Source organism: Danio aesculapii, chromosome 3 (assembly GCF_903798145.1).
Source record: "Danio aesculapii chromosome 3, fDanAes4.1, whole genome shotgun sequence".
Taxonomy (NCBI): domain Eukaryota; kingdom Metazoa; phylum Chordata; class Actinopteri; order Cypriniformes; family Danionidae; genus Danio; species Danio aesculapii.
The window spans coordinates 23,045,985-23,061,124 of record NC_079437.1 but is presented as its reverse complement, the minus strand read 5'-3'; the positions used below and the strand labels follow the sequence as shown (position 1 = coordinate 23,061,124).

General features: G+C 36.7%; 1 protein-coding gene across 2 annotated transcripts; it reads left to right on the top strand.

The window, feature by feature from the left end:
• The first annotated feature begins 429 nt into the window (after window positions 1–429).
• Window positions 430–15,130, top strand: nfe2l1a (nfe2 like bZIP transcription factor 1a). Of its 2 annotated transcripts, none has more exons than XM_056453397.1 (6): window positions 430–516; window positions 3,326–3,847; window positions 8,855–9,040; window positions 9,690–9,764; window positions 9,849–9,992; window positions 11,900–15,130. In XM_056453397.1, exons 2-6 carry the CDS (start codon window positions 3,344–3,346, stop codon window positions 13,124–13,126), a joined length of 2,136 nt encoding a protein of 711 aa, XP_056309372.1. In that variant the 5' UTR covers window positions 430–516; window positions 3,326–3,343; the 3' UTR covers window positions 13,127–15,130. The 2 variants fall into 2 exon arrangements, with proteins under 2 accessions (XP_056309372.1, XP_056309371.1); XM_056453396.1 differs by having other exon boundaries at window positions 3,215–3,847.
• Window positions 15,131–15,140: the final 10 nt, after the last annotated feature.

The following is a 15,140-nucleotide window of genomic DNA, read 5'->3' as shown; positions in this document are numbered from 1 at the left end:
AACACAATATTAATAATATTTAATTAAATGCTGTTACTATAAAAAACATACAAATATTTTATAATGATGATGATGAAGCCTTTTATTGTTGTTCTTGCATTATCTCCCTCTTTTAAATGGCATATACAGAATAAAAGTTCAAAGTTAACACTTTTGCATAGGCTACTAAACTTTGAATATTAGATTATAATTATAACCATATTACTAGACTACTATCAGGTTAGCCATTAAAGTTCTGAAGAAAAAAATGTTATTGGAAAATCAGCAGTCTATTGTAAACACTGATGAACGGAGCGAATACGCGCTGTCAGACCGAAAGAAAACCGAAAGTCTTGTTTACGTCACGTAGGAGGAGACCAATGCTTTCCGGCTCTCGCTCCCTCCTGCCCCATAAATACACTCGCACATTATTATAGAGCATGTTGTGTGATTCAGATCATCCAGAAGGAGTAAGTGTTCAGTTCGCACGCCTTTATTTACTGACAACCAGAACTCTCTCGTCTACCGACCGACAAGGTAATGAATATCACTTTTCTATAACTTAGTATACAGTGAGCTTATTGTGGAAACTGCTTTGGATATGTAGCTGTCTATGCTATATTGTTCATTTTGGGAAATGTTAGGCTAATCATTTAAAAGTGTGTAGCTTATCACATAATTACTGTATAACTATCATGAGGTCGGTGCATGTTTTGTGAGTGACCTGTTTGAATTAAGACAGGAAAAAAATAAACATATTCTGTCATACTTTCTTTCTTGAAATACTTATTAGCTAATTTTGTTTTTCTGAAACCGCACCACTATTACATCATTGCGTGACTCAAGCCGCCTGTTGCCCAGTTATGAAGAAATAATAAACTGGGTCACCGGGAGTGTCACGCGTTATTGACTGCTGTTGATGATGGTGATGTGTTATAGGCTACAGTTCCATCATTACAGCTTCAGTCAAGATAACAGAAGAACATTCTGGAAGATTCGCGCCTTCACCTTGTTTGTTCACTGGTTAATATTAAAAAACATGTTCAAAACTGAAAGTGAATTCACAATAGATGGTCTCGCGTACTTCATTGCTGTACTTACATACTAATATATTACTTGTTACATATACATGCTGAGTGATTAAAGAATATTAATAAATGACGACATATTTCTAAAATATAATATTTATCCTGCTCTATTTATTAAAACTATTTCCCCCAGAAATGTTTTGTTTCAGTCCACACTTTTGTGATGGAATGCAGCTTACTGACCGGTAGATGTTTTGGCCAATCAGATGTGCCAGCTTGATCTCACAACGAAATTTAATAATTTTTTAGTGACAAGGTGTATTAGTGACAACAAGTTTGTAGTTCATACAAATAAACGCAACAACATTTGTATTAAAATGTATGATTTTTCTAAATAATTCCTGCCACTAACCCCGTCCCATCACTGAGGCAAATAGCAAATCATGTTCAAATCAAAACTGTACAAATAAGTCAATAAATTCATATAAATTAGCCACTAAATCAAAAAGTTATGAATCGCTGCATGATGGCGTTGGAGGTGCACACAGAAAGTGAATATACTGTAAATGCTAATAAGTTGCGATTCCTCAAATGATTCGAGGAAAGTGATTGCCTCAGTTCGTTTGCGTAATAGGAAATCGACAGCTCAATTAATTGAGTTGAGCAAATTTAGTCTCTTCTTTGAATTAACTTAAATGTTTAAATACAGTTAACTTCAGAAGGCTAATTGACTAAACTTCCAAATCTTTTATATTCTTTACCATTTACATTGAAGTTGATATTTAGCTGCACCATGTTGGTGTTTTGTAACATCTAATTTTACGAGATGGGTCGTTAATTTAGCTTACCCAATTTACCCATAGCGCATGTCTTTGGACTGTGGTGGAAACCGGACCACTTGGAGGAAACCACACGGGGAGAACATGCAAACTCCACACAAAAATGCTAACTGACCCAGCTGGGACTTGAACCAGCAACCTTCTTCCTGTGGGGGCGATAGCACAACACACTGCGCCACAGTGTCGCCCCTGCGTGTATATTAATTAGGAAAAATGTATGTAAGCATTTAAATATCTACTTACTAAATTAACTTTTCTTTTTCGTCAAATGGGTTTAGGTAGTGCCTTTGTCTTGCCGCGCTTCAGCAATATTCAGCATCGCAAGCAAAATAAAAAAAGCGAGGTTGTCAAGGCAGAACTTCAAGTGCAACCAATCATGTTAAACAGAGACATGGTGAATCGTTTAAAGAAATTGAAATATGAATTAAATGTTTTTTGCTGCATAGGAGTAAGTTAAACACACCTGTATAGAAGTGTCTTGAAAAATCTCTAGTCAAATATTATTTGCTGTCATCATCGCAAAATCAGTTACGAGAAATAAGTTATTAAAACTATTATGTTTAGAAATGTGTTGAGGAAATCTTCTCTCTATTAAACAGAAATTGGGGGAATAAATAAACAGGGGGGCTAATAATTCTGACTTCAACTGTATATAGCCATTTTAAGTAATCTGTACTTAAACATTTAAGTTAATTCAATGAAGAGATCACATTTGGTCAACTCAGTTAATCGAGTTGTTGATTTTCCATTACTCAAACGAACTGAGGACATCACTTTCCTCAAATCATTTGAGTAGTCTCAATTTATTAAGGTTTACAGTGTAGGCCTATGAGGGCCCAATCCCAAATGCAGACAATAGCCACTGTTCTCTAATATAATCTACAAGACAGCATAGGGTATCTCATTTACTGTTTTCAAATGGAGCACCAATGTCATGGATATAATGTTCACATCCGCAAAACCACAGGTGAGCATGAATTTTCAATCTCAAATGGCACACTTCATGTGCACTTGCAGTCTTGTAGACTTAAAATGGCCACAGTTGCACTTTCAGGTGGCATTTACAAGCACCCCAGTGTGACCTCTCTGTGCACTCGATGCACACTCCTGCCAAGCCTTCACTGAGGTGAGCTCTGCAGGAGACTTTTACCTGAAATTTAAGGCATGGGTGTTGTGTTGTGTGTGCATGTGCTTTATTCAGAGTTCTGCCTAAATCACACTTAGACAAGCTGAGAGAAGACTAAAGGCAAATGCAAGGAACCCCACAGTCAAAATGGCTTTATGTCATGAAAGTGTGGACTCGCTCTTAGATTAAACAAAAATGTCCAAATCTTAAATTCTGATATCATATTATTGTTTTTTTTTCAGAATATTTTGTCACTTCTCTATTTCCTAAGACACTCTCAAGCTTCAACTCTCCAGCTGAATACAGACCCTAGCTCATATTGCAGCTGAGACTAATTTGACTAATTTTTGCAGCCGGCATTGGTTTGGGCCATGCCGGACCTGAAAAAGTACTTCACTGAGGGTTTGATCCAAGTGGCTATTCTTCTCAGTCTGGCTGGGATGCACGTGGACGTGGATCCTTATTTGCCTCCCTTCAGCGAAATCATTCTGGGCCCAAGTTCAGCTCTCACTCAGACTCAGTTCCACAATCTTCGAAACATCCTTGATGGATACAACGTGCACCCAAAAAGCGTAGACCTAGATGAGTTCTTCACTGCCCGCAGGCTTCTGAGTTGGGTCCGATCGCTTGACCGTCTTCAGGTGCCAGCGGCAGAGTTGGAAGCCTGGTTGGTCCACAGAGAGCCCGACAATGGAGCCTCTGTCCCATCTCAAGTGGGACTCCTTGAGGAAGGTGGAGGACTTGAAGATATGGAAGAACCGATGAGGCTGGGAAGCGGAGGAGAACTGAGCTATGAAGTAGCTGAGGATCAAAACCTTGAAGCTTTTATGTCAAGAAGCCTCAACCATCCAGACGACGATGACCTCCTTAAAGAGGTAAGCAGTGAAGCCAGAGGTTTTTCTCATTTTGCCCATGGCCTGTTTTGTGGTTTGTTACATAACCGGTCAAGTAAATATTTGAGGAATGGAAGTTTGTGCTAGACAACACCCTGCATGCAAGGGTGCTGAAAACTCAAAGTAGAAAACACTTCTAAATTGTAACAATGCATTAAAATAATGCTGTTTTTCAGTAGTTCTGATTTTAAAAAGCTTATGAACAGTTTTGTGAAAATATTATCTAAAGTCAGTTATACACAATCTTTTTTAGCTCTTTTAGTTAGCTATCTAACTGGCTTCTGCAGAAATGTGTTTGTACAGGTTTAGCAAGGGAAGAAAAGTATGTTTTACATCAGACTTTATTAACCTTAGAATTCTATTTCCTCATGGCATATGATTTCTAGTTAAGCCGTGCCCTTTAAAAATAAGGAAGTGTTTTACCTTGCAATCTTATTTGGTCATCAGCTTGTACAGTTAATGTACAACATGAAAAATGACTTACATGAAGTCATTAACCCTAACTCAACCCTATGATTTCAAATACAGAAAGCAGCTTAACTCCATCAAACAAACTCTATTTGCTTATTGCAATACTGAAAACACACATCCATACAGCACCAGCTCTACACCACAAATATTCCGTCTGGCTATGCACATAGATTTGTTTTTGAGATGGACAGATGCGTGTCCTGTCTTTGCCCTGAGACACAGCTGCGTGTTAAGCAACTTCAAACATCTGATACTCAGTCCTGGCTGGGTTTTCCACCCATGCATTACTCAAGTGTTGCAGGCTGTTTTTATTCTACTGACCGTGAGAGATTCATGAGACCCAGATTATTCTGGGTAATGGGGCTAACATATGATCGCTGGAACGTGTATACTAGCATGTTACATAAGTTTCTGTGTTGTAAACACAACTGCAACAAACAATTTTCAGACTCAAGAATAAATAGAAACACTCCAAAATTTGTTTACATTTTGCTCGAATTATATGATCAGACCTGTGTATATCATTCCACACTGTCTGTCTGTAGCTTTAAATGCTTGCCATTCTAATGATGTTGTTCCTCTATTGTTGTATTTGTGGTGTGAAGCTTTTCTTTTAAACTTAGAACAATTTTTAGAACCATTAATAAGGCCTGTTTACACAAGAAAACTAAAACAATACATGCATTAGCATCCAAATGAACATTCAATAATGTTCTATTTTATTATAAACATAAGTTTGGGACAAGTGGATGTTCTTATCATTCATTACCAGGAAAAACAATTCAATAATATTGTTCCTTTGAGCTATTGATTATTAAAATATATAATTACTGTTACAGTTATCAGCTTTGGAGCCAGATGTATTATCAGCTTGTATTGACATATTATCCCCTCTTGCATTTCTTTTGGTTTAAAAAATAACAATAATAATTAAAATCATTGTCAGTATTTACAAAAAACACAGTAATGTTTGGAACTGAACTTATACTTCCAATACAATATTTATGAAAGGTTTTTTTATGAATCACGCAAGTTATTTACTATCGTTTGCCGTAGTCAGTGGTTTTTGCACAATTATGTATACATTTTGATTTGCCCTGTTTAGTTTGCCCTTAACAAATAATTTGAACGGGTCTTTAATCTGATTTTATTTATTGACAACAAGCACAAGTCAGCAATTGAGTGACTACTTAAAACATTTCAATGCCACTAATAGTCTCCTGCAAACACAATTAGCATTTTTCTCACAATATCTGTTATACAGGTATGACCCACAAGCGACTGCCAGTGCCAGCATATACACACTGCATCCAACAGACTAGTAGTGTGACAGTGACCGGCTGCTGGGCTGCGTGCCCACATTATTGACTTTAGTGAGAAGCATTGAGATGCTTTCTTTCACTTACAGTTCACATGAATCAACTCAGTGGGACGGCTAGGGGAATTTCAGTGGGATGCTTTTTACTTTACTTTCTGTTCCTTCAGTGGGCTTGGAAACAGAATAAGAGGTTGGACGCAATGTTGAACCCGAATTCCCCTTGGGTAAGGACCCTGTTGTTAGTAACAGTTGCCATGTGTTTGTCAAGTCCCCACATGTACAGACCAGATCAGATTTGACAGGTTTCCATGCTCATGACCCACAGGGCTATTTCTGAACCAAGAGGCAGTCTGTGCTAAAAGGCTGCATATTTGGCCTCACTTGGCTTGCTGGATCAGACTGTTAACTATTTTTTTTTACCTGAGGATAAACAGAAGTATGCTATGTGGGGAAAAGTTCCTCTTTGAGTTCTTTGCCTTAGCCTGTGTATGTATGATTGATAAAATGTCAAAACTTCCAACCAGAACATTTTTGTTTTTGTTCCTGTTTATCTCTTTTTTTCAAATTAGCTAAATATAATTTGATGTAGCTAAACAATGTAATAAAAGGTTGAAACATGATTTGGTGGTAGGACACTATTTGCATGATTGTAATTATATAACGGATTTTTAATTACATTTAACTATTATATTTTATTATTATACATGTTTTTAAATACAAATTTTAAATGATAGTGGTTTTAGTTGCTGATTTTTTTGTATGGACTTTTTCAGTATGTTTAGTTTTCTCTGTAGCTCACTTTGTATGGTGTCTAGTGAAGTTCGGTGAAGCACTGTTCACAAAAGACATAAAAGTATGTACAAGGTAAAACTGTGGTTGCACCATCGCAGTGCACTTTTCTCTTACACTTTTTTTTTAAACACTATTGGCAGGTTTTGGTTTTAGGGAATTGTTAGATCAGCGCACTAATTTATAAGAAGGCAACAAATTACTGCGATATCAAATCAGCAGTCATGTTTCCATCTAAATATTTTATGCATGTTTTGAAATACTGCATAAAATAATAGAAATGGCAAGATGAATTTTGAAAATACACATAAAAAAACATATGAGCACAACTGAGCAGGATTTTATTTGATAAGAAAAAATATGCATAAACTATGATGGAAACACACTGAATAAATTCCAGCATACACATCCAAAAAATCATTTGATTTTGTTTTAACAGATCATGCGATGATAAAAAATGAAGCAATGGTGGGGTGGCACTAATGGACAAACCACGGCTAAGCTTCTAAAGTGTGATCTCACACCTCCAAAAGCCACAGCGCGTTCATTGCGTTTAGTCTTCTGAGGCACAAGTAATATATTATATAACAAAAAGGCACTAAGGTTAAGTGGCTTCTTCTATCACAGCAAATTCTTATAGTTATTGATATTTGGCACCAGTTTATCACGAAGTGATGATTTTGTTCTTTTTGAGCCGTTGGATGAAAATGGTGCTTTATTTGCAAATGTTTTATGCGATATTCTGCGATTAATTCAAATCTTTGGAGGGAAACATAGCTATTGTAGTTCAATTTGATCATGCAAGATTGTTGGGACCCCAACTTGAAGTCTGACCACTGGTAGATATGCCTGGGCATGTGCTGGCTTGGCGTCTACAGCACCGGCCTGGCTTGTTTTGTAATCCAAGAAGACATGCACATTTGCTTTCGCAATGCCTGTTTACCGGCTACCGATCAAGTGTCTGCAGCCGTTCCCTCAAAATGGACTCAATGCACAGTACACGAAAGATGCTCCACATACCTTCAGCTTAAATGTAAACCGGCAGTCTGACCTTGTCAAACCCTTTCTAGGACTGAGCATATGTAGGCTGATTGGGACTGAATAGGTTACATGATTAAGTGACATCCTAACCTTAACTGTAAGGTGTTGGGAGGGGAGGGGGTTGTTATTCCCCTAATACCAAAAACATATTAGTCAACTGCAACGCTTGTCATCAGGGCCACAGGGGTCTAAGGGGACTTCCAATAACAACAGCACAGACACCCAAGAGACCAGCCTCTTTCAATTCCCCCCCATCCAGAACTGGGAAAGGTTGTCTATTTATAGCCTAAATCTGTCTGTTGTCTATAAATGTATGGGTTCCATATAGAAAAGACTGAAAAGTGACCACAGATATCTCACCAATAGGATAAAAACATGTGGAGGTTACTACAATAAGTAATTTTATAGTTTAGATTTTTATGAAGGAACAATTTTGTAAAAATCTGAAATATCTAATAAAGTTTTCAGAAGGTAAACGAACAACACTGAGGTGGGAATCTCGTTTCAAGAACAAAAAAGATCCAATTATATAAAACTGCAAACGTATCTTTTACAAGATTTACTTTTTTCACGATTGCCACATCATATCTTACAACTTAAACTGATAAACTTGGAATTTCAAGTTTAAATTCTGAAAAAAAAGTCAAAATTGTGAGATTTAACTCACAAAAAAATCCATGATCTAAACTTGAAAACGTAAGGAAAAAGGAACTATTCTTAGCTTACTTTTCAGTTCTGTCGGTTTCTTCTCACCATTGCCCCTTTGTTTCCCACAGTTTCGATTTAAATTGCAAGTGAAGTCATTGGAGTTAATTTTATACCTCACAATTGTGAAAAAAAGTCTGAATTCTGAAAGTAACTTATAATAAATAGTAATCCTTAGCTGAGACTAGGCATGGGCCAGTATAAGATTCTGACGGTATGATAGCCTTGGATAAAAATATCACTGTATCACGATATTGCGATTACTTCTCTAAAATATCTTCTTTTTAAATGTCTGGGTAAAAAACTAAATCTTTTTTTGCCTTTGAACACAATATATTTTATTTTGTGAAAGATTTAAAATATTTTGGGGCAGTAAACATGTCAGGCTAAATACCTCAAATGAATCATTGACTTAAAATGGCATCTTTTGATATCTTTTCTGTTGGAAACAAAAAAAAAAATGTAAATAAAAAATTATTACACATACCTTAGGAACGGTATTATAGAAAATTTTGGCGTTTTTAAAACATTGACTTTTCCAAACCGTGGTATACCTCGAAAACGGTTAGCGTCCCATGCCTAGCTGAGACGATCACATTTTATCCATAAAAAAAAGGTACTTTTATTTTTAACATTAATGACGATCCTTACTTCTGCATTTGCAGGAAGATGGTGAGTCTTTCTTCTGGGAACAGGATCCTCAGCAAAATATCCACCAGGAGCAGTCGGAAAATGGAAGAACCCAACCTAACTTGCTTAATGGAGAAGAAGAGGAAGATGATGAGTTTATGTTGGAGAGCTGGAGAAATACAAATCCATTTCACAATCAGATGCTGGAGGAGGATCTAGAGGTACAATACTGAATAAAATTACAATATGAACCACATATTTAATACTCTGTAATATTTATATATATTTACGTCATGGTGGTACAGTGGGTAGCACGATCTCCTCACAGCAAGGTCACTGGTTTGAGCAAGAGTGTATGGGTGTTTCCCAGAGCATAGAAGGGCATCCGCTGCGTATAACATATGCTGAATAAGTTGGCAGTTCATTCCGCTGTGGCGATCCCTGATTAATAAAGGGACTAAGGCGAAAAGAATATGAACGAAAAAATGTATTTATATATTAATATATGATTTTTATATCATTTTTATATATAAATGAATGACTTGAATTCATAGGTGGAATTTACATATATCTGCAATATCTAATTCTAAACAACATCGGTAATCATTAACACGTTTTACGTAAGATTATATGTCTGTATTTGAGCTAAAGTATACCTTGAACAAATGTACTTTACCAATATAGTGCGAGAAAGCCAAACAGCTCTATAGGAATTACTCATTTGAATGAACAAAAAGGAGATGCTGGTGCTGACCTTGATGAAATCTTTCCACAATCCTGAGTCAATAATGGCCATCGTTGTTTGACCTTGACAGATAAGAGAGTGATATGAGTTTTATAAAACAATTTCCTCATTTGCTTCACTTTCAGTTGTCAGGTGTGAGAGACGGCTCTTCTCTTTGGCCTCTCATTGATTCCAGCTTGCTCTCAGAAGAGGCTCCAGAGGTAAACACTTGATCTAAAACCCAGTGTTTCATATTTTACAATACTCAAATGATCCTCTTTAAAAAAAAAGCGTAATTTTATCAGTCGACAGGTCCTGGTGTTCAGAACGCAGGAGAACATGCACTTCAGATTCAGAGGTCTCTCATCTCACCCTTGTTGCCTGAACAGGAATCCACATTCAGCTTAGAGCAACAATGGCAAGATGTTTTGTCCATCATGGAATCACAGGTACGTAATAGCAAACATCGTTCTGTAAAGTAACAAAAGTTCATAAGTTGAAACATTAGTGAACAAAAAAGAAGATCTTTCCCTTGTAGTTATAGTTGTTTGTTGAGAAACTTTTTGTGTAACCCCTTATTATTGTAAAAATGTAATTATGTTACTCTTAATTGTGGGAATACGACATGGTGTGAATGCAGCAGATCTTCAAGTTCAACTACTTGATGCATATTTTTTAATAATTATGGTAATTATAACAAATAGCAAGTAATCATTCAGTCCTTGTCAGCAGAAAATCTATGAAAATATGTGACAATTCAAGTTGGTTGAATTGTGAAACTAATTGCAGTTAGGTTTTAAACAGCAGAGTTCACTGAAGTGTATACTGTCAACTTGCTGTATTAGTGTGATGACAGTGAGCAAGTTGAGTGAGCCGTAAAGTGACAAATGGGTTTACCTTTAATAATGCCTTTTATTTCTATAAAAATCAGAGCGACAGTGGTTGTAATGTATATTTATTTTATTTATTTTAAACTAGAAATGATCTAGAAGTTGTACTTTGTTAAAATCGTAGCCATATGAAGATGGCTTTTCTTTATTATTCATCAGTTTGATATGTTTTTAAATTTAAGACATTTAGAATGTCTGTCTTTGTTTTGGTCTTGATAACCTGCCCACTGCCAGTTTACCCAATTATATTTCAGCACTGAGCAGGTTACATCGAAACACACAATGCACAAGATTCCAGCGACAAGCAATTTGGACTCTAGTTCAACTATGTTTATTTTATTTTCCAAATCCGAGGTAAAAGACATAAATGTCACGAAAAATTGTATTCAAAGTCACATTTGTAACATTTAATACTAAATAACGCATAACCAGGAACTTATGTGATCCTTGTCAGAAAAGTTCGCTCAGCTGCAAGAAACTGTAACCGTTTTTAAATAGAAATTTCAGGTGATGAACAAAAACTTGTTTTAATAGACTCAGACTTAACTTTATTATCCCGTTTAGGGAAACTAAAAATGCAGCAAGGTGCCGTAACACAGGCGAAGTTCCATGTACACATTAAAAAAATATTACAACACAACATACATCATTTTTTAGCTGCATCTCCCTCCCCGCTGGACTCATTTAATAACCTAATGGCCACCTTTATAAAAGAATTTCTAATTGTATTTGTCCTGCAAATAGGAACTCTAAAACGATGTCCTGATGGCAGCAGCTGAAACGGAGTACAATGGGTGATTCAGGGTGCATAGGATACCCTGAGCTCTCTTTAAAACATAATTATGGTAAATTACCATTAGACCAGTTTGGTTAAAACTGATAATCTTGGAAAATATGGAAAATATTGTGTGTTGTCTCCTGTAGCTAGTATACGGTGAATGTTCGGTAGACAGGCATGCTTTGGGTGTAACTGGAAACCTGTGTTTGTGTGGAGCCAGAGGAAGGACAGGATGAAAAAGTGTTTTCATTTTGGAGTGCAATACCTAATTCAACCACTGGATGTCAAATCTTACATGCTGCAGCTTTAATATTGTCATTTGACACTGTAATATATTTTTAGGGGGGGGGGGGGGGGAGATTGTGCTACCAGTATAGTTAAGCACACTGCATGTCAAGTTGAATGAATCGTTTCTTCCCCAATATTCAGTTTTCTCATTGCTGATCTACCGCAAAAAAATTTACAGAAGAGCAAATAGCATTTTTTGTGGTTCATTAAGTATTTTTTTGTTTGTAAACATTGATCAATTTAATTTCTCATAAACAGCCAGCTTCTGTTAATGATTAGATCTTGACAAGGATTTATAATAATATTATTTAAAAGAGTTTAACATTCAAATGATGGGGCAGGTCACCTTTATTGACCCTGGCAGTCAAATAATTTATTTCCTTTATTTTAATCTTTACAGGTAATGAATACAACAGAAACAATAGAGGACTCTCTTCACAATATCAGTGATTCAGACAGGAATTTTGGATCCATGGAGAATGTCATTCATCAGGACATTAGCCTTAATCAAGCCACTCTGCCAAGATCCACTGAAACACCAAACGGCATCACCAATCAGATTAACAACCACACCATGCCAAACGTCAATTTGGACGCCTCTTCCAATACAGAAGCTTTTGAAGACTCTGATATCATAGAGCTCCTCCTGAACGCTGGCTCTGGCCTCCCGAGCCCATTAGATCCTCTGCTTGAAGAAGCTATGCTTGATGAGATCGGACTAATGGATTTGGGACTGGAAGAACTTGGACAAACACAATTTGAAGAGCAGAACCAAGCAGATTCTGACTCTGGTTTATCACTAGACTACAGCCAAAGCCCTTCATCCCCTTGTGGATCTGAATCCTCCAGTTCCTCATCATCATCTTCATGCTCTTCATCATCCTCCAATTCAACCCAAAGTTTGGTGCCCGATGAAGGTGCTGTGGGATACAGTCATATCAAAGAAGAGGATGGCGCTGTGGGCGGTTTCATGCCAGAACAAACCAAAATGTGCCAGTCAAGCTTTTTGGAAGCCAGGCAATTCCACAGTCTTCCTTGGCTTGAGCACATCGGACATGATCATACCTACAACCAACCTCAAAGCCAAAGAAAACCACCAAAAGATCCCTTTGACGAGTCAACGGAAGACAACGCATTGGAGCATCTGTCCAGCCGGGATGAAAAACGTGCACGCTTGATGAACATCCCATTCTCCAATGAACGCATCATCAACTTAAACGTGGATGAGTTCAATCGCTTGCTAGAAAAATATCATCTCAGTGAAGCTCAGCTCACGCTCATCAGAGACATTCGCCGTAGGGGCAAAAACAAGATGGCGGCTCAGAACTGTCGCAGAAGGAAGCTGGATGTCCTAGTGGAATTGGACCATGGTGTGGACAGTCTGAGACGTCTCCGAGCCAAACTGCTCAGGGAAAAGTCAGAGATCTCTTGTTCCATCAGGGAGATTAAGCAGCGTCTAAATAGCCTGTATGAGGAGGTGTACGAGAGACTAAGAGAAGAACAGGGATTGCTCTACTCCGACAATAACTTTACTCTGCAGCACGGCAGAACTAGAAATGCAGCATCACAGAACAGATCAGATTCACAGTCCAGACGCAAACTTAGCAAAAGGCAAAAGCACAAGTGAGATGGAGGACATGTGTAATGCCAAGGCTCAGGAAAAACACTATCTGCTGTAAAGTCCATCAGCTGGTTTACCACAGTTCAATGGCAATTTGCATCAGGTAGGGTATATTTACCCAGGAGATCATCCTTAAAGATGTAACGAATTGTGCAGGGACATAACATGACTTGACAGAACTTGAAATTTCATAATGGTTTGATATTAAAGGGCCATAATATGAATGTCCTTTCGAGGTAAAGATACCAATAAGCATACTGTATGAGGCCACAAACATGCAGTTTGTGAGTGAGGTTGACTTAAGTCAGAGAAAGCAGGCAATTTTGTTGCACATGTCACGTACAACAAGTGGTTTTTTTAAAGGAAGAGCAGCAAATTAGACTGATCTTCTAATTCTAGGTTCATACTAAACGTGGAGCACTACATCACTCCCTCTAGTTTACTTGAGAGGTTTTTCACCTCAAGCAAATTTTGAGGGTTGAATTATTTGAACCGGTGTGGAAGAAACTGAAAGAAATTCTGGTGCATTTGTGCCGCCCAGTGGAAATTAACACATTTGCATTGACTTGCATTGTAATACTTGCAAGAATACGAATTTCGCTTTTGGCATGATAACCCAGTGTAAGGGCCAGAGATGGAAAATGGTCATAAAAGCTAAAATATGAGTCAAGAAACTCATAATGAGATCATAATTTATAAAAATGGAATATTGCAGTTTGTAAATTACCAGACTACCTTGTGCTGTTTATTCAACTTTTTTTATTCATTTACTTTGAGCATTATTGATTTAGCTTCCCTCTTCTCGCAATGGCATCTCATCTTTGATAGGACAAAAATTCATTCCTTCTACCTCTCATTAGATACTATATGAGCTACGATTAGTCTGCAATTTATGCTGATATGAATACATAAATAAAACCTACTCTCAATAGTTAATAGTTGCATTCAACAGCATAATAACAAAATTACAACCTCACATACTTGTAAAACTCAACGTGTAAACTGGGAATTATTAGAGAGCAAGAACATTTTAAAATCATGAAATAGCATAATTATGAAAGGGAACACACACTTTATCCATCAGTCAACAATATGCAACTTCTAGTTCATCCTGATAGTTTAAAAATACTGGGAAACAAGGACATACTGGAAATTGTTCCCAAGCAGCAAATGGTAAATTATGCTTGGAATCCAAGTTTTGATCCATTTTAAATACTGGTTTAATACAAGTGTTGAAGTATATAAAAGTATACAATGAGAAAGTATTATTTAGTTTTACAGGGTTTCTGCAGATATCACCAAGTCAAATGTAAGACTTTAAGACGATTTTAAGACCATTATGAATGAAATTTTAGACTTAAACAAGGCTAAACCCTAAAAGGATTTTCACTTGTCCCATTAAAAAGTCTAACTACTTGAACAATATTTAATGTGTCAAACAAGCAAACCATACATACATTTTTCAATATAACGTTTCTTTGATAATAAATTAAAATGTACAACAGTCTGTCCAGGTCAGTGTCCTCACCACATATGGTCTATAAATACATGGAGATCTTACAAATGTTGTTGTGATAAAGATAATTAATCCATACAGGTAAACAATGTTATAGAGCATTTTTTGGAAATAGATTGCTGGTGACTGTATGTGTGTTGGCCTGATTGGGTAGTTTTACATGGACATTTGAAATTTAAGACCTACAAGTCAATGTTTTAGTGAATTTAAGACTTTATAAGGCCCTGCTGACAGCCTGTTTTAAACAGGATTATCATTCGCTGGGAAACAAGGTTAATAGATTTTTGCTCCTGTATGTTTTGAGAGAAATGGAGTTCTGCCTTTGAGTTTGTGTTTTATAAAGACTGTGTTACTGTAACTCATCGATTCAATTCTATTTGATTTCATGTCTTGTAAGTCATTTAAACCTTTTTATATTGAATTATGTATATTGTGTTAAAGGTTTTGCAGTGAAATTAAGTTCTTCTTTGATTAAATGCTGTTTATTTATTGTGCTGATTTGTC